This window comes from Gavia stellata, chromosome 2, assembly GCF_030936135.1.
Source record: "Gavia stellata isolate bGavSte3 chromosome 2, bGavSte3.hap2, whole genome shotgun sequence".
Classification (NCBI taxonomy): Eukaryota; Metazoa; Chordata; class Aves; order Gaviiformes; family Gaviidae; genus Gavia; species Gavia stellata.
The window spans coordinates 32,087,744-32,115,683 of NC_082595.1; the positions used below are offsets into that span (position 1 = coordinate 32,087,744).

The following is a 27,940-nucleotide window of genomic DNA, read 5'->3' on the forward strand; positions in this document are numbered from 1 at the left end:
TTAGCCTTTTATTTGTATAAATTATACAACAACTATAGTTTTTTTTAGACAACGAGATGAGTCTGTATTTAGTACTTCAATCATCGTTCTCAGGGTTGGAAAAGTCTCTGATACTGATGGTAGGCTCTTGTAAGAAGGTGAAATACTGAAAGAGGAGAGAAAAAGAGAAAATTATGTATCTTTTGTGAGTTTTATGATTACCTGGAAGTTAACACATTAGCTTATATTTCTTTTCATCCCCTTCTCCAACAAGTTTGGGACTTGAAGTCAAGAATCTGTTGCCCACAACCAGCTCTTGCTTCTCATGACTCCTCACTCACTATACAGAATGAAAATAATGACTACATAAAAAGAGCCTTCGGAAGTGGCAGAAGTTAAAGCCAAATTTTATTGCTTTAAGTCTTCAAGCCTTACTTACCTTACCCATTGTTGTTCTCCTACCACAGACAAATTAGCCACTCAGGTTAATTAACTTTGTATTATTACTTCAAGTCCTTTGGGCTGTGGTTCTACAGATATTTTTCTCAGCATCAAGCAAAGCCAGCTTTAGCATTTTCTCCACTCTGGCTCATTCTTCACCCAGTACACATCTCTCATTTGAGCCAGCAATACTATCAGTGGGACTATGCTACGAAATGGTCTCAGTTAAAAATACGTTTTGGTTTTAGCAAGGTAATTTTTAAACACAAATCAGTCCCTTAATCTGGTTTGCTATTTCAAACAAATTTCAACAGTGCAACTGAGAGGGCTGGAAACACATAGGTAGGGTTGAAATGGCTTAATCTGACTCCACTCCCAAGAGAGAAGTTACCCTTTGGTAAAGATGTCTTTAAAAAAAGAAAAGACAAGACATGAACAGAGGATTAAGAAATAACTTGAGTACATAAATTGGGAAATTCATAGTAAAAAATTGTGGGACCATAAATATTTTATATTTCCAAGACAACCAAGTCATAATATTTGTGAAGACTACTTTTAATAAAAACTGCAATTTGCTACACTGTAGTTTAAAAATGTCACTCCGTAATAAATGCTGAATTCAACTGCATTTACATGTAGATTTTTAGCCTGAGTCTGACAAAGATGTCCTTCAGTCTTCTTAATAGCCTTCTTCACTGAGGAAGAGATTTTAGTCCAGTGAAATTCACCAGGCTGAGAACCACTGATAATGAAGTTAAACAACACTAATCAGTATGAGATATTCGGCACTAACAGCAGCTGCAGAGTTCCTCAGGCTCTCGGAATAACTCAGGTTGGACCAGACCTCAGGAGGTCTGTGATCTAACATCCTGCTCAAAGCAAGGTCAACCACAAAGTCAGAACAGGGTGTCAGGGCTTTATCCTGTCAGGTCTTGAAAGTCTCCAGGGATGAAGACTTCACAGCCTCTCTGGGCAGCCTGCTCTGCTGCTTGACTACCCTCAGGGTGAAAAGATTATGCTCAGTCTGAACCTCGTTTCAACTCATGCATGTTGCCTTTTGTCCTCCCATCAAGCACTGCTCAGCTCCATTTTCTCAATACTCACGGGTACTGCAAAGCTGCTGTTAGGTCAAAGCCTTCTGTTCTCCAGGCTGAACAAGCCCAATTCATTCCTGTTAAGGCATGTGTTGCAGGCTCCTGACCACCTTGGTGGCTCTCTACTGATCTGCTCCAGTTTATCATAATCTTTATTGCAGCTGCCCCCAAGCTGGATGCAGTATTCTAGGTGTGGTCTAAAGTGCTGGGTACACCCTAAATCTGATCATCCAAACAGCTTTTTACCCATCTAGCTGTCCATTCGTCCAGACAATAATGTGCTATCTTGTTATAGGAGTATTGTGGGAGTCCTTGCTGAAGTAAAAATAACATCAACTGCTCTCTTCTCATCCCCAAATCTAGTTGTTTTATCACAGAAAGCAATCATATTGGGTCACATAATGCTTGGTAAACCCATGTTGACTGTCCCTTGTCACCTTCTCCTTCATATACCCTGAAATGCTTTCCTAGAGGACTCACTTCGTGGCTTTCCCAGTGACCAAAGTGAGGCTAACCAGCCTACAGTTTTCCCTGGGTAGTCCTTCTCAAACATGGATGCAAGATTTCCTTTCCTGCAGTCACCAAGAATGTCCCCTTATGTGCACAACCTTTGAGAGATTATTGATGGCCTTTTAAGGACATCAGCCAGTTCTCTCAGCACTCTTTAAGTGTCTTGACCCTGACTTGAAGGATACTAAAACTGGATTTGTCTCTGGCCTAATTCTTAGATTTTGTATGCAGAACAAGCACTAAGGGACAAATTAAATGCACCAGATTCGTAATACTGACAAGGAATTAATCTGTTCAGTATTCAAAAATCAATTCATATGAAAATAAAGATTTTAAAGCATTATACAAAAATCACGCAGTTATACTACGTAACGTAATTCTGTATATTCAAAACTTCCATCTACTTTGAAAATACTTTTCTCCAAATTAAAATAGCACTGAAGGATACATAGTTTGAAGAGATCCATAAGAATGGAAAAAAAAGTTAAAAACTTTCCTCTCCTTTCTTCACTCAATCACCAGATTTACTAATGATAAAGAAGTAATAATAAAAAGGCAAATTTGACCACTGGACAAAATGAAGAAAATATTAACCCAAATAATTTTCTCAGAGGATAACACTCACATAAGTTAATGTCCAAACTACTAACTGCTCTGTTAGACTAGAAATAAACTACTGTGTGTGTAAATTCAAATACTGTCTTATGAATTCCTAAGCAGCATTAAAAAATACACTGAATCATTTTCTAAACTCATAATTTCTGAGTAACATTTTTTTAGTATAGGTTTAAATTTTACATATGAAGTCTTCCATATTTTATTTCCTCACCCTCCATCTGAACAAAAAGATTTACCTTTTTAGATTCATCCAGCTCCTTGCTATTTTGCTAAAAGCTTCAGACCCTGGTGCTGTCATTGCTTCAAAATCAACCAGCTGAAAATGCAACAAAATAAAAAAGTTCTTAAGAAATTAGAGAAGTTTTAAGTTCTATAATTTCAGGAAGTCAATCCTCAAATATTAACATATAAATTCAACTTTAAAAACATATCCTTCCTTTTGTGACAAAATCGTTTGTTTTTTTTTTTATCTCTTAACAAGGTATTTATACTAATCAGTCAGTGCCAGAAAATATTGACTGTCTTCAGCCCTTTATTAGAGTGTCCAAATAAAATGGGGATATTTCTCATTTCTACACACTGTATTCTGCAAAATATTGTATCACATGACTGGTAGATTTATATTGGACTTTCCAAGCATTCTGTATTACTTCTTTCCACAGTGGGTTTTCAGACAAGTTTGACTACATATAGCCAAGAACTCTGTGCAACTTCGTATCTACAGCTGAAAATAAGTTTTCAGCAAAACAATGTTCAGTCAAAAACGTTGGTTCACTAGTACTGAAACATTTAAGCTGACACATTTGTGGTTCAGTGAACTTTGGCTGAATTCAAGGAAGGGTTCTGAGAGCATGCTACCAATATTCTCAGTAAGACAGGAATAAGCTTACTAACTAGTCTGCACACAGACTACTTTGTCCCTCATCACCGGTTTGGAAGTCAGCACACAGGCCAGGCACTAAAATTCTCTGTGAGTTTGCACACCCCACCACAACCAATACTGGAAGCTACACTGACTGTGGCTACTGACTGACCTGCCAGGCAATAACAGGACGTTTGAATACTGGGCATCTTTGTCTTCAGAGCAGTCTGATAATGCATGCTGTCATAAGCTTGGGACCAGAAATACCCTTCTAAGGAATCTGGCAAAAAAAAAAAAAAAATAATCCCAGTTTCATTCAACTGGGAAAAACAATTTCTTCCAGCTGGTGAAAACTTTTCTAAAAAATGGTTTTGTTCCAATTCAGGCACTCTGTTTCAGGAAAAACACTCAAATGTAAAAATGTCTCCAAAGCTTCCTGTAAAGCAGAAATCCTCCTTTTTTAGTAATCCTGAAACTCTGCTTACCTGCATAAAAGCAGTCAGCAAAATGCACTACCCTATTAAGTCCTAACAAGATGCATAAGAAAACCCACATAAGTCTTTTACCTTAGTTTGAACTCCCACAGAATGGTGAAGATAACCAGCTTAACGGCATACTGAAAAGGAAGCTTTCTTGCTGCTAAGCAAGTGCAGTTTGCTCTTAAAAGCTACTAGGAGTTCATTGTACTGAAAGGACAAACATCATTGTTTTCAGGGCTTTCTAGAACAAAAGGGAAAGTAGCTCTTTCTTCAGTTATCTACACAGGGTATTTTCTTCAACAGCTTTGATTCTCACTGGAATGTCACTGATTCTTTTGACAATACATTAAAGAGACAGAGGTGCTCTCACTCCTTTCATGCTGAAAAGGTAACGCAGCTAATAGACCAATAGTTGAATAAATAAAGAGAAACCCTTTATTCAGCAAAGTGGTATAATATTCAAACATAATCACTTAAAAAATAGGACTTTTTTAAAAATTAAGCAGAATACAGAGGGGAAGTAGAAATCAAAAGAAGTTGCAAATACATTTCTACCTAAAAATGCCCTAAATGCTCTGGAATACATCGAGAGCAAAGACAGAAAATTTCTGCTGTGTGCCACAAGAGTCACTAATTCTGCCCAATTATTCTCAGAACCCTTCTCAAAGGCAGCTAGAAAGAGCAGATCAGCACACTAGAAATGCTTCAGTTACACATATGGGATTACTGTGGGGCACAAACTGCTACAATTTGACTAACTAAAATTATTGCAAATACTATCTCTAAACCTCACCTGCTGTCAGAACAGCAATGAAATTTTCAAAACACTCTCAGGCTGCAAGACACTATAGCATGCAGCTAACCCATGTCCAGTAAAGAAGTGTGCAACTTCTGTTCATTCTTACAGCTCCTTCCTCACATTTACAAGTTATTCCTTCATCCACCAAGGCTGAACCAGTATATTTTGAAACTTGCCTTTCCTTTAGGGATTTTTCCTGATACTTCTTTTCCACTTGCCATTAGTGCTCCCATGATCACTGAATAAGCTATCACACTAAAAAGAAAAGATCAAAACCAACAAAGTACAGTAAAAGTCTTTCGATAATGCTATTTTAGACTACAACACAAATAGAATATAGTACTGTTTCACAGAAGGGTAGTAAAGATTACTGTGCTAGTTACTTTGTAAGTAAAAACAAGCACGAAACTTAGGAAGTGAAATCACGGTTACTTTCCAACACCACTGGAATGAAATTATGATCCCATGGAGTTTAACTACTGAAGACCACTGTTTCTACAGTAGTCAGAATCATAATTGCAGACTTATGAGTTCTTAAGACTCCACAGAGCTGAAAACAAAGCAAACTCCTGTTCCCAAGAAGCTTAGCTGTAGCCGGGAAGAGTTTATGAACTCTAATGCAACAGAGCTAGAGGCACTGTAAAGCTGTTCACTTGCTTAACTTGTTTTTAATTTAACTTTTTTTTTAAATTGTGAAACTCAGACAGAATTTCTGTTTGTTTTTACATTCTGTAAGACAAAGGAAAAGTCTGATTATAAAGTCTCAGGATTTTTTAAATTTTATTTTCTACTTAACTGTGTTTAGTAGTAAGTTTAAAGATATTAAGTGCTTTGTGGAACAGAGATTCATAAAAATCTTAGATGTAGCCAGGTTTGAATGAAACTAGAATTTAAGTTAAAGAGATCTTTGACATATAGGACTTCATTCTAGGGTTTCATTTGGTGACCCTAACAGTTGCTATAAACTACTAAAATAATATTTTAGTGTATTTTATTAAAATCAGTTATCTCAAAGTCTATTAAATCTTAAATCATGTTTTGGTAAAGCTTCTTGAGTGAAATTACAGTGGTATAACATAATATGGATTAGGAATCCAAGCATTGCAATTTAAAAATGACACTTTTCAATCTGTAAACTGAAGTCTATAAATACAGACTACTCATTTTAAATATACATGCAGCTATGAATAGTTACCATCAGCAATTAAAAACTAGCTTTTAAAACAGTACTAAGTCCGTACCCATCGTCATGGTAGCACAAAATGACAGACTGTGCAGGACACACAGCTCAACCCTCAAAACCCTCAAAAGCTTTAGCTTTTTTTGTATTAAAAAATATATTAAGATATTGCAACACATTGATGTTTCACAGCATGCATCCAAGATAACAGACATGATAAAGACAATCACTAACCTAGATCCTCTTGAAAGTGGCATTAAATTGTAGAAGTAATAAACTAATGACAGGATCAAGTTGCAAACAGCATCTACTTCCTAAGCAAGAGAATAAAGAAGTGAATTAAAGATAATTTAATAGCCAAGTAATACCATATAAAAGGAACACACATTGGAAAGTCTTACAGTACTGTGAGTATTTTATTTTTTTAAGAACCATTTCAAATGTGAAAAATGTCAAGCTGAAAAGTTGAAGTTTGATTAACAGATGTTTACACAAATTATTTTGTTATATCTTTAAAATTTAGGTGAAAGACAGTTCATCTACACTGTGTTAAAGGATGAAAAATGGAAAGCACAAGCTCAAATGTAGTCAGATTCTCACCGCAATACAAATCAACACAAACACAATTCCAGTGCTTTTCATGAATTTGTGTTACTTCTCATCTTATATGTAGCCACCACGAGCCAAATCCTAAGCAGTACTTACAAGGATGATGAAAGAGTGAACACAGACCCATGAGAAAAATAAAGAAAATGAGGAAGAAAAAACCCCCCCAAAATGGAACACACTGTGATATTGAGACTTTGTCTGGGCTCTCTCTATTACTTTAAAATTTGCTATGCTTTGCTGCAGTAACAGATACAGTTATGGCAACTTCTTATGGTATTTGTCATAATTGGGTTTAACCAAGCAGTCAATTTTATTACTTAATATCTCTGTCAAAAATTATTAGAACAGTGACTGTTAAACAGAATGTATAAAAACATAATAGAATTTTATCAAGGAACTCATAATTTCCATTAAAACAAGACTTACCCCCAGCTCTGCAGACAGAATTAGAATTTTTCCTTTAGCTGTTAGATCCTTATATAGTGCATCTATTTCTGCATGATACAGCTGTGTTCTCTCTTCTGTTGTCTGAGTTTCTACTGAAAACAGTATGTTCCCCACTCTATCAAGTAGATTGAACAAAAAAGGAGGTAAGAATTTTTTTGAACAGAACTTTATGCATAATCTAACATCCAGGGTAAGTTACAAATATACTACAGTTAAATACCACATCATAACCTTTTTCCTATAATTTTTCCTTAAGCAGGAAATTATGTGCATTGCCCCCCTTTTAGTTAAAAAACATTAAAAAAATCACTGAATTAAAAACCTTTTGTCACATTGTAAGTTTGTCTGAAAGAATACATAAAGATTGCTGTCTAATCACAGATGAAGTATTTCCATTGAAGAATACCTGACAAGCATTGATGTTTCACTTAAAGTGTAGGTAAAAAATAAGAAATATGAAATTTTAAAATATCTTCATGGGCTTGAGATTTTTGTACAGAATGTAAAGCGTACTTTTGTCAACTTTTAAACTACCAAAATGGAATTGTTTTGGTATAAAAGCATAGTTGCAAACTATGGATCAAAACAGACTGGCTGATACAGAACAAAGTTTGTGCAGAACAAAGTTAGATCATTTTAATGACATCAAAATATTTTCCCCCCAAAAGTGAGGCCATATATTTAATGTCATTTCACTGTATGTAGGCATATGATTTAGAATGTTAAAATGGAAAACCAGTATGTTAACATTTTAGAAGAGAAGTTTGGCTTGCATGCCACTCATTGGAAGCACACAAGTTTTGGGAAAAATTCCAATGCATAGAACTTTAAATCCCATAAGCCAAAGTTTTTAGTTAGTAATAGGACAGAGCTTCTGAGCTTCAGATTAATGCTCATTCTTCAGAATGACAAGGAGCTAGTATCCATAATGTAAGAAATTTACTATCTCATCCAAAGAGTGACTCAAGGCCTCCTGATTGTATCTTCATAAATTCACGTACTATCTAAATTGGCATTTGCAGATAGAAGGTCTGCAAACATCTCAAAAACAAACATAAAAAAAGGCCAAAAATCCAAATAGAAGAGTCTCTTCCATTCTTACATCACAGAAATTTCCATTCCATTCAGGATTTTTCAGTCACCATAACAGACAAGGCCTCACAACAAGAAATGTATTTTGATATGGATAAAGACCGAGATTTTTTTCCCCTTTAGGCATTTTATAGTTTAGGATGAGTAACAAGGTCTCTCTTGACTTTTGTGCTGTATGTTAGAGAATCATCTCAACTGAGCCTACTCCATCAACGTTATCCATATTCCGTCTTTGCTAGGGAACACAACAGGAATCAGAAGTCCTCAAATGAACGAATTTTTTAGTTAAAATGCCACTAGTGAAAAACAAACCCCACTTTATGCAAGTAGAAATGGCATTTGAAAAGATTAATTGCTAATACTTCATCGTTAATTAAATGTACCTGAACCCCTAAAAATAGCAAACATACTTATCTCCTGTTATTGTAATTGTGAATCCATCATATTCTTTCCCTTGATCCTTGAGGCTGGGGACTTTTGTGTTCACAGTAAACCCATCTCTCGTTTTACTGTTAAACTGCTTTCAAAAGAAAAAAAAAGTAATAGAGTGAACAGAGACAGACTGCCTAGCTATTGTTTTGAAACACCTAAAATACACGGAGCAGAAATGAAAATGGACGAACTGAGGGAACAAGACAAAAGTTACTGTCAACTACATTATTTCATCTATCCTTTATTTCCTACTGAATGGAAATCATAAATACTGAATGAGACATATTGATATTCAGCTTTATAACCAGATAGCGAATATAAAGCAGCACTGTTTATGAAAAGCAACTGTACAACACAGTTTGAGTTGTGCAGATTTCTACCCAAGTTGCATGTCAGTAGTAACCTTTTGGTGTAACGATGTAAATGCAAAAGCAGGAATTTGAGAGCCTGTTTTATGTTTACACTAAGAAGTAGCTGCATTAGTCTAAGTGGGGATTCCAGAATACAGCTCACCGCAGCCATTTCTTAACCGTGATCCAGTTTCAATTGATGTTTATCCCCATCAGAAGGAAAAATATCACAAAGTTTAAGAATTTTACAAAGCTACATAATGTAAGTGTAATACTGTAGCCAAAGAGATGTATAAACCAGGCAAAACTGTATTAAAGTAAAGCCAAAAGCCCAGCTTTTGACATACAACATTCCCCAGCTACCCAAATAACCAAACTACATCAATATTAGCAGACATTCATTTTATACAGGCACTATTAATGACTATTATGCAAAAGTGTCAAAATAAATAATTGTCTGAGTAATTCATTCAAGATAGAACTTGTGATCCAGGATGTTTTGTTTAAACAGAATCTGCATTTATTTTAAAGAAACAAATCTAAAAGCTTCTAATGAGAAACAGCATTCCACTTCAATACAATTCAGAATGGGATACAAGAGATTCAAACCAGAGCAAAATGTACAGGTTATGAAAACCAGGAAGAATATTTGCTGCCAGTTGAGACATTTATTTTGAAATAAGTCATGCATAGTCCACTATGTTTATATATTTTCATCATCCTCTTGGAATAACCTGTATTTTTAACTCCACTAACAGCAATTTTTCTGGCCTACAATTGAAGAGGAGCCATATTAGGTGCTCTAGAGTGCCCTACTTGCACATTTGTCTGTCAGTAGGGAACACTTAATTGTCTATGCACCCCAACATCTACTACCTCTCCATCACAAGTTTTTGTTTAGGTTCAGTTAGTATCCACTTGGCTTCATCTTTGAAGGCCAAGAATAAGACAGTAATATAAAAAGGACCTCCAAAATGATGGTATGTTCTTTGAAGACACTTATATTAGTAATACATAGTAAAAAACCCATGTAGCTTCTGTAAAGATATCTGTAGTGCACAAGTGAGTGAGCACTACTACCGTGAACAAATCCAAACCCAGACAGTCTACCAGTAGTAGAAGCAATATATCTTCAGAAAGCCCTGTTCTATGGCAATCTGGTAGCTTTGCTTAGATATGAAATTGCAATGTGGACACACCCGATAAGAAAGCAGTGAGTTTGTCTCTATTTAGAATGACTGTTTCTTCCTAAATTTTATTCTAGTCTAAATAAAATCCTGTCCAATACTTTAAAAAGAAATAATTTGTAACAGTGTTTCCCCAAACCCAAATACTTACACACTGCTCATCCTAGATCAGTTTGGGGGAGTGGGGGAACACTTTTTACTTAAATCCAGCTCTTATTACTTAAGTTGAGATAAGAGTGTAAATCATTTTGCAAGTCATATATCCAAAGCCTTTCTATGAAGGCCACCATCAGCAAGAAGAAAACCTGCAGGTTTCCCCACTCCTTTTCTGACAGTCTTCCAAAGCACAAGAATGTAAACCAAGATTTCACTTCAGATTAGCTATCAGTCACTAAGGGCCACTATTCCCCCATTTCCCCCTGCCAGCCCCACCACGTACTGATCTGCATCAATCAACCTCAGGTAAAAAGAGCTTCCATGTTCCTAATCTTTCAGACACCCATCTTCCATTTTTTCCTTCATACTGTACAGGCATACTGTGAGACCATTACAGTGGATCTGACCACAAACCCTCCTGGCTGATCAGGCTGGCTTCAGAGAATTACATTCAACATTTCTTTTGCCATCATTTCTTTACCAATTCATAGTTAGGCCGACCCTTTCAAATATACATCACACATCTGTATATATCAAAAGGAAGGTCATACCCTACGTATGCAGATTTGAAATAACCTGAGTTAGTGTTTCCAGTTATTCATTTTAAGCTTATACACAATGGTTATATTCTGAGGAACTGGATATCTCCCAGAATACATTTTATTATTTTTATCATATTTTGAAGTTTTTCTTTAATTTACCTTCATTATGGGAAGAAGATCTTCTACTTTATGGACCTTTTCCAAAGCTTCTCGAACCTCTAATAGTCCTTTTGGATTATTAGCACTGGAAAAAAATTAAATATGGAATCACAATGGTTGAACACATGTAGCATTTCTGGTAATCCATCTAGCTTCAACCTAATTAGCCATCGTGGAATAAGTTATTGAAAGTTATTTATTTCTTTTCTGAAAATTAGTTCCTTCGTACTTGGCCACATGCTCTCCTGTTCTTCAAAAAGTAATTTCCTCCTGTATCAGTTCACTTTATTTTTGTCAAGCTTCAAACCTCAACTTCAAACTTCAGGTTTATCTTATTCATTTGCTGTTGGCCACTCTAACACATTAACAGTGTTTGTATGAGTGTGTGTGGGCAGGGGGTTGCTGATGAGGAAAGATGGAAGAACAGAGTTAATGTTAGAAATATTCTTCTCAAAATATATGCATCTGTGTAGCCTCAAATGTATGTAAATACTACAGACACAGGCACAGCTGGACCGTGAAGAAACCTATTGAACTAGTGCTCTGATATTTATTAATTATTGTACACCCAGATTTTAAGAACAGAATTATTTTAAAAATCACAGCACAAATTGCTCTGATTTAAGGTCAAATGCTGCTCGCTCACCCTCAACAAACTTTCTCCCAACAGAGGATAGACTTCCCAGTTACTACAGAACTTACGTATCTTCAGCAACTATCATAAATTTTCTAAAACTGAATGTTTTCAAGTGTTATAAGGATTTTCTTCACTTTCCATTTTTGTTATTTAAGTAGCATAATGAGACTGAAAAACAGAACACCATATTTAATAAAAGTTACCAGGCCAAAGAAAACTTAGAGGGTTTAAAGCTAAAAGAGTTTCTTAATTTTTACCATTATCAGAACATTGTTGCCACAAATGAGCCACAGGTGGGGAAGACGTTTTATTCAAAAAAACTGATCAAAGTTTGAAATAGATGTGAACATCAATTTTCAGATTACCTTTAGTCATATTCTTTCATTCAAGATTCTACAACTGTCTTCTGTTCCAGGACAGAATCTACCAACCCATCTACAGATGGTAAAGATTCTCTGCTCCTTTAAAACTACTTGTCAAACACCAGTTTCAATTAAAATTATCTTCCCTGTCTTCTTTTCTCTTTTTTCCTCACTCCTATCTCAATATTCAGAGAAACTGTACTCTATTCTACCAGCAGGAAACCCAACATCTTTAATAAATCATATTTTTAGAAAGAAGTGAGACCCACTCATGCCAGAAGTGTAGTACAAATTCAACACCATTATTAGTTTTTAAGTATGCTGTAATTCACAATGTTTTTTCTTACCAGTTTAAGTTTCTTTACGTGGCAATGAATAGGATTTTGCATTTCTAATAGGAAATAATACAACTATAGATACTAACTAGAACTTCCTAAAATTAAGAAAATATCCCTCAGACTTTCTGAAATTAATATTATGCAAATTTCAAATCAATATTACCAGGGGAGTGAAACAGGGGAAAAAAATATATCAGTAATTTACCCATGATAAACAAGGATCCTATCTTTGATAAAATGAAGAATTTTCTCAAAATATTCCAGGTACCGCATGTTAATGACCTGTCCCCTACAAAGAAAATAAAAGTTTTTTAAAGTCTTGTTTTTCAACTCAACATTCCAGGGCTAAGACACAAATATTACTCATTAATATTTGACAGAATTTTATCCAGAGACGCTTTGTAAATTAAAGGAATGAACTAGAGGTTTGTCTGAAGTGGTGAGTTGCCCATCCCCCATTTTGAATATAGATTCCATAGTGAACTTCCAAAAGCTCATGTATGATTACAGAATCACAGAATCACTAAGGTTGGAAAAGACCTGTAAGATCATCAAGTCCAACCATCAACCCAACACCACCATGCCCATTAAACCATGTACCACAATGCCACGTTCACACGTTCCTTGAACACCTCCAGGGAGCGTGTCTCCACCACTTCCCTGGGCAGCCTGTTCCAGTGTTTCGCCATTCTCTCAGTAAAGAAATTTTTCCTAATATCCAGCCTGAACCTCCCCCGGTGCAACTTGAGGTCATTTCCTCTCGTCCTGTCGCTAGTCACTTGGGAGAAGAGACCAACACCCACCTCTCTGCATCCCCCTTTCAGGTAGTTGTAGAGAGTGGTAAGGTCTCCCCTCAGCCTCCTCTTCTCCAGACTCAACAACCCCAGCTCCCTTAGCCCCTCCTCATAAGACTTGTGCTCCAGACCCCTCACCAGCTTCGTCACCCTCCTCCAGACACACTCCAGCACCTCAACGTCTTTCTTGTAGCGCGGGGCCCAAAACTGAACACAGTATTCGAGGTGCGGCCTCACCAGCACCGAGTACAGGGGCACGATCACCTCCCTACTCCTGCTGGCCACACTGTTTCTGATACAAGCCAGGATGCCGTTGGCCTTCTTGGCCACCTGGGCACACTGCTGGCTCATATTCAGCCGGCTGTCAACCAACACCCCCAGGTCCTTTTCCACCGGGCAGCTTTCCAGGCACTTGTCCCCAAGCCTGTAGCATTGCATGGGGTTCTTGTGACCGAAGTGCAGGACCCGGCACTTGGCCTTGTTGAACCTCATCCAATTGGCCTCTGCCCATTGATCCAGCCTGTCCAGATCCCTCTGCAGAGATTTCCTACCTTCAAGCAGACCAACACTCCCACCCAACTTGGTGTCGTCTGCAAACTTGCTGAGGGAGCACTCTATCCCCTCATCTAGATCATCGTTGAATATATTAAACAAAAACAAGACCGGCCACAAAACTGAGCCCTGGGGGACTCCGCTTGTGACCGGCCACCAACTGGATTTCGCTCCATTCACCACGACAATCTGGGCTTGGCCGTCCAGCCAGTTTTTTACCCAGCGAAGAGTGCACCTGTCTAAGCCACGAGCCGCCAGCTTCTCCAGGAGAATACTATGGGAGACAGTGTCAAAGGCTTTACTAAAGTCCCGGTAGTGTTGTTGTTCTCTGACAAACTACATTTCACGCATGTTTCCTCATTTTTGGTGTGCCCACGTCCAGTAAATCTTATCTATATGATAATTATCAATTTGTACAAGGACATAATCTTTGTTAGATGGTTATTTACACTTGTAGATATTGTAGAACTAGGACAGAATTCTCAATCTGCACATTGATTTACCTTGCGAACCAATACTCTCCAGTTTACATATTTGCCAATACATATGCTGATCTGCTCTGACAGTCCATGCACATTTTTCTTTATTCACCTACGTCCCTCTATATTGAAGTAATTTTACTTTGACTCCTAACAGTTACAAAGCAGTAACTCTTGAACAAAAACATCAAAAAGGTGTTGTTTTTTCCCCCCTCGGACTACTAAGGAAAAAAATATACATTAAAAACTTGGTAGAAACCTGCTAGGATTAAAACCACTCTGAGAGGAAAAATTACATACCATTATAGCATTTGTAGGAGTCCTTCCTCTTCTCCCAGTCTACAAAACAAGATTTTATAAAGCAAAAGTTATTGCTCTCTGAGGAAGCAAAACCACTGTCAATCACAGGAAGGTGTGTACACCTAGCTTCTTTCCCACTCTAAGTGATTTTTGGCAACTTAAGTCCCTGTCTAATGTCTCAAGCAACAGTCTCACACTTTAGTAGGCCTAGTCTCAGAATAACGGCAGAATCAGTCTTTAAAAACTGAGCAGAATTAGAACACATACATATCTGCACATAGGAAAGGGAGGTAGGGAAAGCAGAAGGATGAAGACAAATCTATATACATAATTTGCCCTTGTTGTACGTCCCATCATTTTCCATCTGTATTAAAAAATATCTGTACAACAGGCAGAAGCGTGTCAGTATAAGGAACTGGATTTTCCTTTAGTGGCATCTTGGAAAATACACCCAAAGCAGACCTATCATTCTGTAAGGCCATCTAGCAGCAGTAGTACCAAGAAAAGACTTTTGGTGGGTGGTCAGAAGTGATTTGTGCTTATTCCCACTCTTTCTCCTTGTTTAATAAACACTACCAGCATGAATTCAAAAGTAGCAGTGTTCCAGAGAGCATCTTCATTTTTTTTATAAGAATATTGAATATATCATTAATGTTTAGCTGATCCCAAATCCTTGGTTTGCCTATGAAAATAACTTAAGCTTTCAAAAACATTTTCTCTACTTTAAATGAAACTTGATCATTTAAGCCAGAAAGCAGATAAGCCAAAGTCGCACTTGTCTATAGACCCATGAAGAAGTACTGACAGCCGATATACTTGCATCTTGAGAATGTTAAGATCTGGAAGCCTAGCAAACATTGTGAAGTGCAAGATGTTTCTTACACACCTTTAACAAGAGGTCCCCAAACTGACTCAAAACAAACAAAGTTTTTGTTTTCTGACACTCTCCAAACATTTTGCCACTCTGGAAAAGAATCTTTAATTCAGCAGTCACTGAATGCTAGTGCCTCCATGCCAAGACTCATTTGACAGGAATCACTGAACAGTAACGGCCTTTAAATGCAAAGAATTCTGAGTAAAGAAAAAGGTTATGTTAACAGATATCTAATCCAAATATTTTTGCACGCAGAAATTACTAGTGTACAATTTAGACCAAACAAAACCTAGAGAAAGCTTGAGCTCAGCATGACTAGATCTGTTACAAATACTAAAAGAACACCCAACTGCTATTGTTACGCTTATTTGACTGAACAGCTTGTATCTTTGTATATGTAATAACCATAAAGGCTGCCATTTGTCAACCTAAATAATCTACTGTTACACCTGGTTTTCAGGTAGTCATGCTATAGAGACTTCAGCCTTAGTCATACAGTTATGAGAATAACTTTCAAATTATAAGGCAAATATAAAGCAATATACATCTTCCTGAAATAGTCAAATGACCATAAAGTTATCTCAATTATCAACAAAAAGGTCTTAGCTCTGTAGCCTATTAATATCTTCAATCAGCAGCCATTTTACAGTTCAGTAATGCAAAAAGGAGATTAAACAGATCTGTATAATCCATTAAGACTAAATTGTCATTTAGAAATCACAATGGACTAGAACATGCTTCAAAAGTAAAACAAAATAAATTTAAAAAAAAACCTACTACCACTTCATATATTAATTTCTTTTATCCCTCACCTCTTGTGAAATCATCAGGAGGGAATCCAAAAGCAGAAACAAATCACTACGGAAAGCTGCCCAATGAAAGCAGCTATTACTTGGGATGCAGAATGATCAAGCAAGTGCGGGTTTCCAGAATCAAAACGGATGCAATCACCATCCAGTACTAAAGTATGATCAATTCTTAAGGCAGCGGTATTTAGGCAGCTTCAAATCTTTTGTTCCTTCCAAAAAAGTGCCAAATCAGTAATTTTCAGAGAACCGCTACCTAGCTATTAAAAAAGCACAACCAAAATGCAGATGAGATCCCCAAAAGTCAAGGCTAAGCCAAAACCAAAAGGTTAGAATTAGATTCACTGTGGGCCTACCATTCTGAATGTTCATGAAGCTTATTTCCGATTTCTATGAAATCGCCAAAACAGTTAGAACAGTAAATCATGAGTTTTGCTAGCATTCTCTGATGAGAGGAAAACAAGTACTTTGGCCAGTGAAAAACAGAGTTGCTGACACAGAGATCCTGTACAGGGACACATTTCCCCAGATTAACTGTTCAATGTTATTTTCAGCATGGTAATCAAGTGTTGTCACATGAATGCCCTTCTGCCAGCACAGACCACCTAGAAATTATGCTTTTACTCTCCCATTTAAAATACAAACAGGAAGAAACAGATGAAGCACGAAACGCATCCTTGTCTCAAAGTACAGATGGTTGTGGTTTCTGCTGCATCATACATGTGATAAGAGAGACATACAGCAAAGATGGACAGAGCTTGGAGCCCAAATGTAACATTTGGCTTGAGGGAAGACAGAAGCCTGAGCATAAGACTGTTCAAGAAGCAGCACGTCCTCCAAGGCAACTACTGATCCACACTGGAGTTTAACGCTACATTGTACCCACTCCCCAAAGTAAAGCAGAGGCTGCTAGGATTCATTCCACAGAGTGGAAGGAAAAGCATGGACAAATTCTCATTAGCCTCTGTATGTGAACATTAGACTATCACTGTTTCTTTCTGCCTGAAATAATTCTTGAGAAGGTTTTGCTTCCCTCATCCTCCTTTTTCCACACAGCTTCTCAAAAAAGAAAGAAAGAGATATAAAAGCAGAATGACAGATCAAAGATTCAATACTTCCCATGGCGGGGGAGGGAAATAAGATGAAACCTGGCTACACATTTACTTACACAAACACACTCTGCTCCTGTGATTGACAGTGATGTTGCCACATTGAGTCTCTCACACTTACACCACTTCATGGGAGGTAGCACTGTCATGACTACAATACCGAGTCTTGCAGCATGGGAGAAGATGGAACGTACAACAGTGGTTGGATCTTTCAAATTTTACCTTTGTTTTAAAGTGCAACTGTTACTTTTCACAGGTTACTTATTTTGCCATTTTTGCTTTACTTTGGCCTGCTTTGAAAACAACTGGAAGAACTATGTTTTTCCCTCTCTATTGTAAACTGGTGTTAAAGCTAATAGAACAGCATTGTTTTATTACTGCTGCCACTATCTTTGAGAAGCAACATTTGCTAAAATTACAACTGTGATGAACTTAATTTAATTTTTACATTTAAAGTAATTTGGGAATTAAAAACAGCATGTGAAAATATGCATCTTCTGGATCCTAGTTAGATCTTACTATAACTCAGTTGTACAACTGAAATTCAGGACAAAGAGGAAATGCCATGAGGGAAAATTTGAGGTGCACAAACCCCAAAAGTTCCATTAGAAAATACAAACAAAAATATTAAAGCAAAACAATAAACACATATACATTCAACAATGTAATATGCTGTTTCACGAACAGCTGGTAAGTTTTGGTACAAACCCTTAGTGTGTGTGGCAAGTCTGTTTGGTAAAACTCTCATACCTGATTAAGTTAATGTGATTATTGAAACCTCTACTAAGGCTTCGGGCAGGCATTTGGTCCAACCAAAGCACAGGCTGGTCAGGGTCTGCTATCCTACAAAGACAAAAGACATTAACATCGGCACACATTTCACTCCATGTAGTATTTTTAAATTGAGCTTTGTTCACACACACAATAATTTTAGGCAAAAACTAGAATTCAGAGATCACAAAAAAGACCTCTTTATTGAAAAGCATGTACGATTTTCGTAAGAAAAAAACACAACTCAAGCGTTTTATGTTGCCAGAGTTTGAAACTGTTAGTTTTTGTCAGCCTAAGCTGCAATGTATCCTACGGTCTTACACAGCTTTGCCTCAACCAGAAAATGCTATTCCCAATCCTTTCCCTCTTTTTTAAAAGAAGAAAAATGGAGCATTTTCAGAAGTGCACTCCTTGTACCTAAACCATCCTTCTCCTTTATCAGAAGACTTTCTAGTTACAGAGTGGTGGAAAGTGTTCATTTTCTCCTCTGTGACTTCAGTCCTTTGGTTAACCAAGGCATGCATCATTATTACAACCAACGTAAGTCTTGTTCTCTCTCTTCTTTTACCATTACCTTCGCCACTTCACAGCAATATCAAACATATCTCTCCACTGCATGAGTCTGGTTTTCCCATTCATCCGAACTTTTGAGTTTGCCCAAGTCCGCTGCACAGCTTGCATTACCTCTAGAGTCGCCAATCCCATTGCTGGGTGTGGGTGAGGAGGAGAGACGGACAAACAACAAAAGAAACAGAAAACCAGTTAGACCCAAACACTGTTTTTTTGTACAGATAAGAAAATTGAAGCAGGAAAGAGATGTATTCACAGGAAAAGAATTGCCAACATCAATAAAAGGCAGATCATGATTTCCAGTCCCCAATTAGGTCAAGAAATTGCTGACATAATGATTATTTTGATTTCAAACTTTTTATCCGATTTGAAAGGAGCTAAATAAAACTAATTCGCAGACAGCAAAGGTATAGCATTAAATTATCACCACATTGATTTTTTTTTTTCCTACTCAAATTTACAAAGCATTTTCAAGATACCTCTATGTATTCTTTTATTTGGAAGAAATCCTGGCGTCTCATACTGCATCATGGAACCCAGATGATCAGCTACACATATGAGTTCTTGCACATCAGGCTTATAGCTTTCAAAATTCTGAAATAACACATCTCTTACAGAGGAGAAAAAACAAGCATCAGACATAACTTAGCAACAAAAGTCCTGAAAGTTATAAAACACAGATTTGTTTGTCTAATAATCAATACCATTTGTGTGAGAAATACTTAAAGCTGTATAAACACTCATCCCTCCTCCCACCCCACTGAACATACATAGTACATGGCAGTTACACTCAATATCTCAAATTAAATCCTGGTCTTACTGAATTCAGTGGCAGATCTTATTACAGTCACAACCAGTATTTTACCTTCAAACTTGCCCATAATAAGTGATGCTAAGTAAAGTTTACAGATAATACATTATCCTTTAATGTTACACTCACCCTGAGGAACTTTAACACTAAGTAAGAAAAGAATATGTACAGAAACTTCTCCCTTAATTCTGTAAAAGCTTCTTCTGCTAAAAACGTGGATTCTATTCTATATACACAAACCCATAAATTTAACTCAGCATTTTTTTTACATAAAGTGAATACATGGGAATGTATCTAGAAACTAGCTTACATCAGGAGAAATTGCTATCTTTCCTTTAGCTATATAATTTTGAAGCCTGTTCTAATGAATCCCCTACTTTGTTGAATGAAATCATCCTCCTCCTAAAATACCAGTTATCTAAATTACTCCAGAGAATATTTTTTCCCAGTGAAACCCAGCTGCCATTAAAAATCTATTAAGTATCTAGGAAATCACACCTATAACAAAAAAAACTTAACACACAACAAGAAACTGTAATAAGGGTGCTACTTAACGCCACACTGAGCATCTAAAACTTATCAACTCCTTAATTGCAAGAAAAAAAGAAATAGAATAGTTAATCAGTAAGGCCATAGAATATGAAACCACATTATGTGAATATTATTGATTTTGCGAAGACAGAAGTGAAGAAAATCATCCTAAGTTTCATCCTTCCTCTTTTATGAGCTAAACCAACTCCAATCCCTATGATTTTGAAAAGGATTTACGGACTCAGTGGAATTCCACTTTCATATAGTATTAAAACATTTATGCTGTTACAATGCCTCTGAATAGCAGTTTAAAAAGTCAAACTGAAAAAAACATTTGGAGTAGGCTTAAAAAAAAAATTACTCACTTTATATGTGGCTGTAACCCTGGCTGTTCTTCATAATTTTCTATAAGAAAAGGAAGACTTTTGGCCCAGTGGTCCTTGAAATTTCCAGGAAGATCTGTGTCAATATTATACTCTGTAAGAGGGGTATCCAAATGTGCATGCAAGTATCTAGAATACTCTGGAAGAAAGAAATAAAATTAAATACCGTTTGCATAATCAGCCTACTTATGTAATTACATAAAAACAAAAACCGGATTATATGTTTGTCAGTTATCCAACATGAATGTAGTAAGTCATTACTCTTAGTTTAACTTTGCTACCAGCTAATTTCCAAGACAAAATAAGTCTATTTCAACTAAGTACCACAACACCCTTTACTATTGAACAGAAATGTATATTTCATTTGTGGTTCTAGTTTTTAACTGTATGAACAAATAAGAATCAGTGTACAATCAGTGTACTTTTTTTTTTTTTAAACAGACATATTCAGCAGCGCTCATGAGAATGTATGATGGTTTCTTTAAAATGGTCATAACTACAAACATGCTTGCATTTTTAGGGTTCTCGAAGGATTTAAGAAAATTTTAAAAAAGGAAAAACAATTCCACCTTACCTCGGAGGTATTTCACTTTCAGATATTCTGGGCTGGCCTTCTGACCTGGTAGTGGATCATTTAACATAACTTTAGTCTGAGCTTTTATGCCTTCATAAAACTGTCCCATTGCAACATGGCTAAGACCTTTCATGTACTGGCATACTTCGTTATATGGTTCCAGCTGTAGACACCTCTAGGAGATTAAAGGAATAAAACACCCATAAATCAAGAAAGACAATGAGTATCTTCAAATAAACTAACGTGTTTGGTCAGAAGACCTGCATAAAAAGACTTACTGATTATTAAGATACATTTCCATGACAATTTTCTTTCAAATGATGCTGAGCACTTAGATTGCTACCAAATGTAAGTAAAAATATTTTCAGCCTCATTAATGGGGAAAAAAAAGGAACTGCCAGTGCAAATATGCTTTTGATCACACTTTAATTGTTAGGAAAATAGATCATGTTTGCTCTAATGATATTAGGACTACAGAAGTTTCAACATTAGCTGAATGAATTTAGACAAAACATACTCCTGACAATATTAGTAAAAAGTCATTTTTGGCTAGTTCAACATACATATCGTGCCATTTCTTCCATCCCTATCTTTGCTAGTTCATGCATTAGTACACTTCATTATGTTAGTCGACTACTTACTATATGTTAAACATATAGCAAATTCATATTTATCATTCAAAAATTAATGCTCTGATTCTTCTAGCAATTACGTGTCTATAGAAGAGCAACTCCATCTTAAAAGTTGAAGTATCTTTTCAATTACACCAGTATCTACAAATTGTGTAACAGAAGGTGAATATGTAATAATGCACATAAAGTGTTCTCTGTGGGATAAGCACACACTCATTCAGAAAGGGAAGTAATCATTTCCACATCTTATTTCATTCCTTGTTTTAAGGATATGGACATATGATTAACATATGCCTTTACTGTTCTGCCTACAAAATGAAGCTGTTATTTAATGCCAGCAGAGGGAGGCAAGATTTTGTTTACCTATGGAAACACGCACATTTTCACAAGCTCAGTGAATCGCAACATATTGTGAGTTTTTCAAAACAAAGAAAATACCTCAAAAAATCAGATAAATATTAGGACTTTGTATGCTTATTTTAAGCTTAAAATTACAAAGAAGACTATATTTCTTCTTCCGTTAGATATGAAAAAAACTTTAGGTTTCAACCCAAACTGAAATATTAGCAAGAACACAATAATCAGACAAAAAAAAAAAACACACAGGTAAAACATTTCAATCAGAGCTTGGTTTTAGAAATTCATAAAACAGTTAGAGGAAGTGTCTTAGTTTTAGCAAAATTCCATTTTTAATTAAAAACTGTAAGATTTTATACATCTTTTAAGACAGACTTCACAAAAAAATAATTTTCATTCAAATGCACATACACATTCAGAATGAAAAACTTTGTAATTTGTCCACTTGTTGAATACTAGTCCTTGTTAAAACATTTTAATTTTGTATTTACTTAGGGCCTGCTTACCTTAAAATTCTTTAGTGCTTCATCTAAGCTACCATGATGATAAAGCATCATTCCTTTGAGCTGCAACGTCTGAACATGGTTTTGATTTAGCAGCAAAGCCTTCTGGAAACTCTCTGTAGCAGCATCGAAGTTGCCAAGTTCTCTAGGCGATTCCATAAAGTGAAGAATATAGAAGGCAACAGTGACAACAAAATTACTTGTTGAAAGTTGTCTTAAGGCATCCAAAGGGGATATCATTAAAGAGGGACACTACTAATGGAAAATTTCTTTAACAAACACAGTAATTCTGCAACTGTTTTTCAGTGGTAGGAACAGAACAACTGTGCAGAGTTTTTCACTCCCAGAAATGTGTACTCCAAAATAAAACCCCACAAGACCACAATCTTCACAATCCTCCTCAGTGGACATAAACCACAAAACACACATACCTATGCTATTTCTTCAGAAACTAAAAGAAACAAAACTTCCACCAAAAGCATTCTTGGAAAACACTGTCTATGACAGGTCTTTTTAACTTCTAAATAGAAACACATTTTTAAAAATATACTAACTACTTAAATGCTAAATAAGAAGAAAGCATACAGTGTTTGAAAGCTGAAACTAACTAAAAACATATTGACTGGAATTACTCCATGTGCAGGACAGCTTTTAGTAAAAATAGCCACAGAGAAACTGTCATGAAAAAAATTAAAATAGAAATAGTACACAACTTAATTTTTCTTCAGTTTTTTTATCCAGTACACTGATTTTTTTTAAGATCAGGAAATTCTTTCCACATCAAATTATGTTAGATGAAATTAACCCAAGCAAGAGCAACACTGGAAAAAAAAATTAATTAGTTTTAAATACATTTGCCAAAAAGAATTTTTAGACAGAACAGTGATTAACCACAGCTCTTTGGTGTTCTGCATTTATTTGAAACTAAAGTCACTAGATTTGAAGCAGGAATTAATAAGTAAAATGTTATAACTCACGTTGTACAGAAGGACAAAGCAGACTAAGAATTGTCTACGTTCCACTATAAAAAGAATTCTTTAAAAGTTATTTTTAAGCATTGTATTTGAAATGTATTTGATGCAGAAGAAAGACAGCGTGAACTTAAAATACAAGATTTTTAGAAAGAAAGAATTTGACAGATAAAGTTAACAGTGCCCTGGAGAAATGAGATTATTATTTCTGCCTGTTTTAAGACCTGAGTGTTCATGGGAAAGTAATTCAGACTTATAGTTGGTCACTAGTTACAGTGTCCTCAGTTATTAAACAATATTCTATTCAGCTTCTGGACTTCTCTAACTGCTGAGCATTTAGAAGAGTCAACAGTAATTGTGCTTTGTACATTAAGTTCTTAAAAAAAAAAAAGGAAGACAGATTTCTTTACATTCCTTCCCCTATTATTTCCTGAGGATCAGAGAACTTTTGGAAGCAGGGGACAGTGAGACGGAATAAAAGCGACAAATTTAAGCTGATTAGGAATACTCTGTTTAAGTGACTTTTGCTTTGTAAAACAACAATGCAGTGCAAAATGAAACATTTTAAGGCTTGCTTTTTTCTCTCCTTCAAAATAAAACTTCTTCAGATTAAGGTTTCTTGGGCACAGGGTAAAACAGCTGATCAACTGGACAGTCAGTCCCACATCCAAATACAAAACAAAAAAATGAAAGCATTAATTGGAAATGTAAGGCAGTAACTGCCCATCTTCCAGGCTAAATTACTGACTATTATTTATTTAGCACCTTGAAAATACTTACACACTACAATAACCAGTACCACAGAAAAACCCATGCAGAAGTTACGGATTCTTACATTAAGTTCAGAATTAAGATACTGTGGTAAATAAGGTACAAGTCCACAAAGCAAAAAATAACAGAAAAAATATTTAATTGACACAGCCTTCAGTGACTGTTGCATGTTCTGTATGCTGAAGGAAGCATAAAGCCTGAAGAAAAAGAACACATGATCATGTAATGCTTGCACACCAACCCTACCCAACTTAACCCTTGCTACACAAAAGCCCTTTATGTTGCAGCAGCATCTATGCTGTAGATCAGTGCTTTCCAAAACTAAAAATGTAAAACAGGAAATAAAAAGCTGACAAGACACAGCAGGTTGGGAAAAGAACTACAATGGGCAGAGATATTCAGTTGCTGACTATGTTATGTTCTTGTCTTGTTGTATACAAGCTGTATGTACTTTTCTTCTTAGCAATTATCTGCAGACCACCTTTAAGGTAATACATTTTATTCAACTATAAATTATTTTTTCCTTAATGTAAATTAAAAAAAGAAAAAAGTGACTAGTTACCTTACTAAATAGAGATTGCTTTTTTTTTCCATTTATTTGATTAATAGGTAAGAAACTACATGTGTATATTAAAAATATCCTAAATAGGAAATTAGCTAAATTCTCAGAACTGTAAATCTCTTTGATGAGAGATTAATTGATATAGGATCTAGCAGTTCTATAAAACGACACACACTATGCAAGGAGTTTTTCATAAATTTAAGTAGCACAATAATCTCAGATGGCAACTAATGAGCATATTAATCAACAGTTCGTATTAAACATTTCTATCATTTTAAAAATCATTTAGCATACCTAAAACACATCTTATTAAAACCCACCATTTACCTAACCTCTGAGTCCAGGAGACTCAAAGAGCTACAGAAGACTGAATTAAAAATACAAAGCAAACCTAGAAATTATTTATATTGAACATATCCTGACATAGCCATACTGACTGTAGGAGCTACCAAATACACATATGATTCTGCACAGTTTTGTAACAAATGAGTAAAACTTAAAGAGTGTATTTTAAAGAACACAATCAGATAGAAAACTGACTTTAAAACTATTTCTGAATGCAATTACCTGTAGGCTTGTCCCAGACTTTTATATGCATCTATGAAGTCTGCTTTCTGCTTCAGAGCTTCTTTGAACGATTCAATGGCTTCCTACAGAAAGACACCAACAGAAAAATTTGTCACTTACTGCATTCATTTAATTTTAGCATCTTCAGTTGTTACTAGCCACGGATTTACAGTTATTCGTCAAAACCTTTGGAAGGAACAAACAAGGCATGAATTTATTACAAAATTTATAGAGTAATTATCATCATATAACAAATGAAATATTGAAACATTCTTTCCAGTAATGACAGATTTAGCTGGAATTCCTTTGTCTAATATGCTACGGGAATGAGTGATTCTTTTAGCATTTTAATAGAATTCAGAGATGAAATCACTTCAAACTCTGAAGAGTTTGCTTTCAAAGCTCAGTCTGGTCCCTAAGGCAAAGCAGTCTCTCCTTACAGTCTTCATTCACAATACACCTCTTAATTTTTGCAGTCCAAAACGCTCCTTTAAATCCGTAGTCTGGCCTTTCATTGGTGTATCGCGTTCTGTGTTAGTTGCACAGTTTGCAAACACTCTCTTGAGGGATTACAGAGTAAGTGATTATCTTCGCCAACAGCACATACCGCTGCTGTGAGGAATACAATATAAATTGGCAAATGCAGTACTGAGACTTAGAATTAAGGATGCAACAATGAACTACTTTATGTTACGAAGGAATGCCTGAAAAGTATCTTGAAGTCTACAGTGCAAGAAATTAAATGCTCTAAGGAAAGAATCATTAGTATCTTCAGTAAATTTAGAGACTCTTATTCAGAAAAAACTATCGAATATATTCTGAGCACTACAACATGCACAAAAATATATATTGAAAAAAATATAAGACAATCACCTACTATTACTGATAGGCTCATATCCTTTAGGTAAGTTTTAAATCCAAGAAGATTACTCCCAAAAGCAATGATCCAAAAGTCACAATCTCTTCTCACTCAAAAATGAATACTTTGCCACCCTCACCCCAGATCTGTTTTCAGCAAGCGTAGTAAAACCTAACAGATGACATGTAAGCCTTCCTTTAAGAGGCAGTCTGAACCTGACTGGAAGCTAAGGTATACCTGGGGATGAAAAGTCACTCAGTCACAGTCTCTCAGAACTTGAATATTAGAGAGGGAAGACTCTTCTTTGGGAAAAGAAATTTGGGGGAAGGAGGTGGTGGCACAGAAGAAAGAACAAAACATTGCTTGTATTTTGCAAGTTGAGATATTATCTATACTTGTCAGTTAGATTTCCACCATCACTTTCTGGGCTCTCTGCTGCCTACACCAAAAATCAGAAATTCAATCAGACTATTACTTACAAGTAACTCATTTGACTGTAATAAGATACAGACAGTAAGTTCAATGACAGCCTGAAGTTCTCACAACATACACTGAGAGTGTGGAAAAAATACCAGCTTGGGTACTAAGAAAATGGAGAAGTAGCGTGTTTGCTAAAAAAAAAAAAAACAAAAACCAAAAATGTGCAGTGATTACCTATGAAAGGTAATGGGCTGAAACTAAGAAGTCCTGGGTTGTCTCCAGGTTCTGTCAGGATTTTTTCATACAACCCTTAATGAATCCCAAGCTGTTAGCAGAGGTTAAAAAAAAAGCTTCCACTCTGTTGGAATTTAGAAATCACATAGTTGTATCCTCACTTCTCAAACTGAGGATTTCAGACAACTCGTCTAATTACACACCCCTCAGAAAAATTGCAGCAATATCTCTAAATACTTTACAAGCAGGAAACAGGTGCAATATAACTAAAACACAGAAATTTTGAGTCAGAAGATAGTGAAACATTAAAAAAAGCATGGGAAGAACTTACTTCCCTGCTGATTTTAGAATCTAAGGGAGGAACAAGTTCCCTCAATTTAGATACAAGCGTCTCAGAATCAACATATAACTGAAAAACACGGGCACAGATGCAGGGCTCTACCAGCAGTTTCCTTGATTACCTTCCAGCCCATTCGAGGAAGAACATACAAAAGGAAGTACATACAAAACCTAGCGAGTCTCCATTTCATGAAAAGACATTTTAAATATAACCACAGAGATGTTAGCAGAGGTGCCAAATACAAAAATCTTTCAAAGCACTCCATAAACACGTCAGTTATCACTGATTTACCAAGATCCAGCAAGACCAGCAGTATTTACATGTCATACAGTGAAGTATTACAGTCAGCAATAGCAGCTTTCCATTTTGCTTGCACTCTTTTGCCTTAAAGCACCTTCCTTATGTGAGAGAAAATATGTATATCAACTCCTATGATATTTCTACTATTTTATAGAAATAACTTCAAATAGAGTGTATTGTTCTACACGAACTATTATTTAACATAACTTTACCTTCAAAAGTCCTCTGTGAAAAAAGGTTAAGCCTTTGTAAAGCATAGCTATAGGCTGATTTTTGTTCAGTTCCAGTGAGCGCTGAAAGTCTTCATGGGCTGTTGCATAATCCTGTGATAAAGTAGATTTTAGATGACAGAGGGAACACCATACAAATAAAGAAGAATACATACTTTTATTTTCATAAAAGTAAACTACAGAATTTTGTTTAATATATGAAAGCAGTCTCAGGGCTAAGCAGCAACTATTGTCAACTGCCAGTCAATATCAAAGAATAAGGAATGCATAATACACTTCCAACTTTTACAGCAAGTGCTATATAAAAGCACTTGTAGTAGTACTTCTACACTTAAAAGTAGTAAAGTAAATGGAAAAATAGCTGGAA

General features: G+C 35.9%; 1 protein-coding gene across 1 annotated transcript in view; it reads right to left on the reverse strand.

Moving 5' to 3' along the window:
* TTC13 (tetratricopeptide repeat domain 13) overlaps positions 1-27,940 on the reverse strand; it is a 43,079-nt gene continuing 15,139 nt past the window's right edge. Inside the window, exons 8-23 of the mRNA XM_059832745.1 lie at positions 27,556-27,666; positions 25,191-25,273; positions 22,323-22,464; positions 20,828-21,002; positions 20,236-20,392; positions 19,008-19,138; positions 18,533-18,665; positions 17,938-18,030; positions 12,479-12,562; positions 10,937-11,021; positions 8,521-8,630; positions 6,998-7,133; positions 6,197-6,276; positions 4,959-5,037; positions 2,879-2,958; positions 1-145 (exon numbers count right to left, since the gene is read on the reverse strand). Of these exons, the coding sequence (XP_059688728.1) occupies positions 22-145; positions 2,879-2,958; positions 4,959-5,037; positions 6,197-6,276; positions 6,998-7,133; positions 8,521-8,630; positions 10,937-11,021; positions 12,479-12,562; positions 17,938-18,030; positions 18,533-18,665; positions 19,008-19,138; positions 20,236-20,392; positions 20,828-21,002; positions 22,323-22,464; positions 25,191-25,273; positions 27,556-27,666 (1,803 nt within the window). The 3' untranslated portion in view covers positions 1-21. The remainder of the gene's footprint in view (positions 146-2,878; positions 2,959-4,958; positions 5,038-6,196; positions 6,277-6,997; positions 7,134-8,520; positions 8,631-10,936; positions 11,022-12,478; positions 12,563-17,937; positions 18,031-18,532; positions 18,666-19,007; positions 19,139-20,235; positions 20,393-20,827; positions 21,003-22,322; positions 22,465-25,190; positions 25,274-27,555; positions 27,667-27,940) is intronic.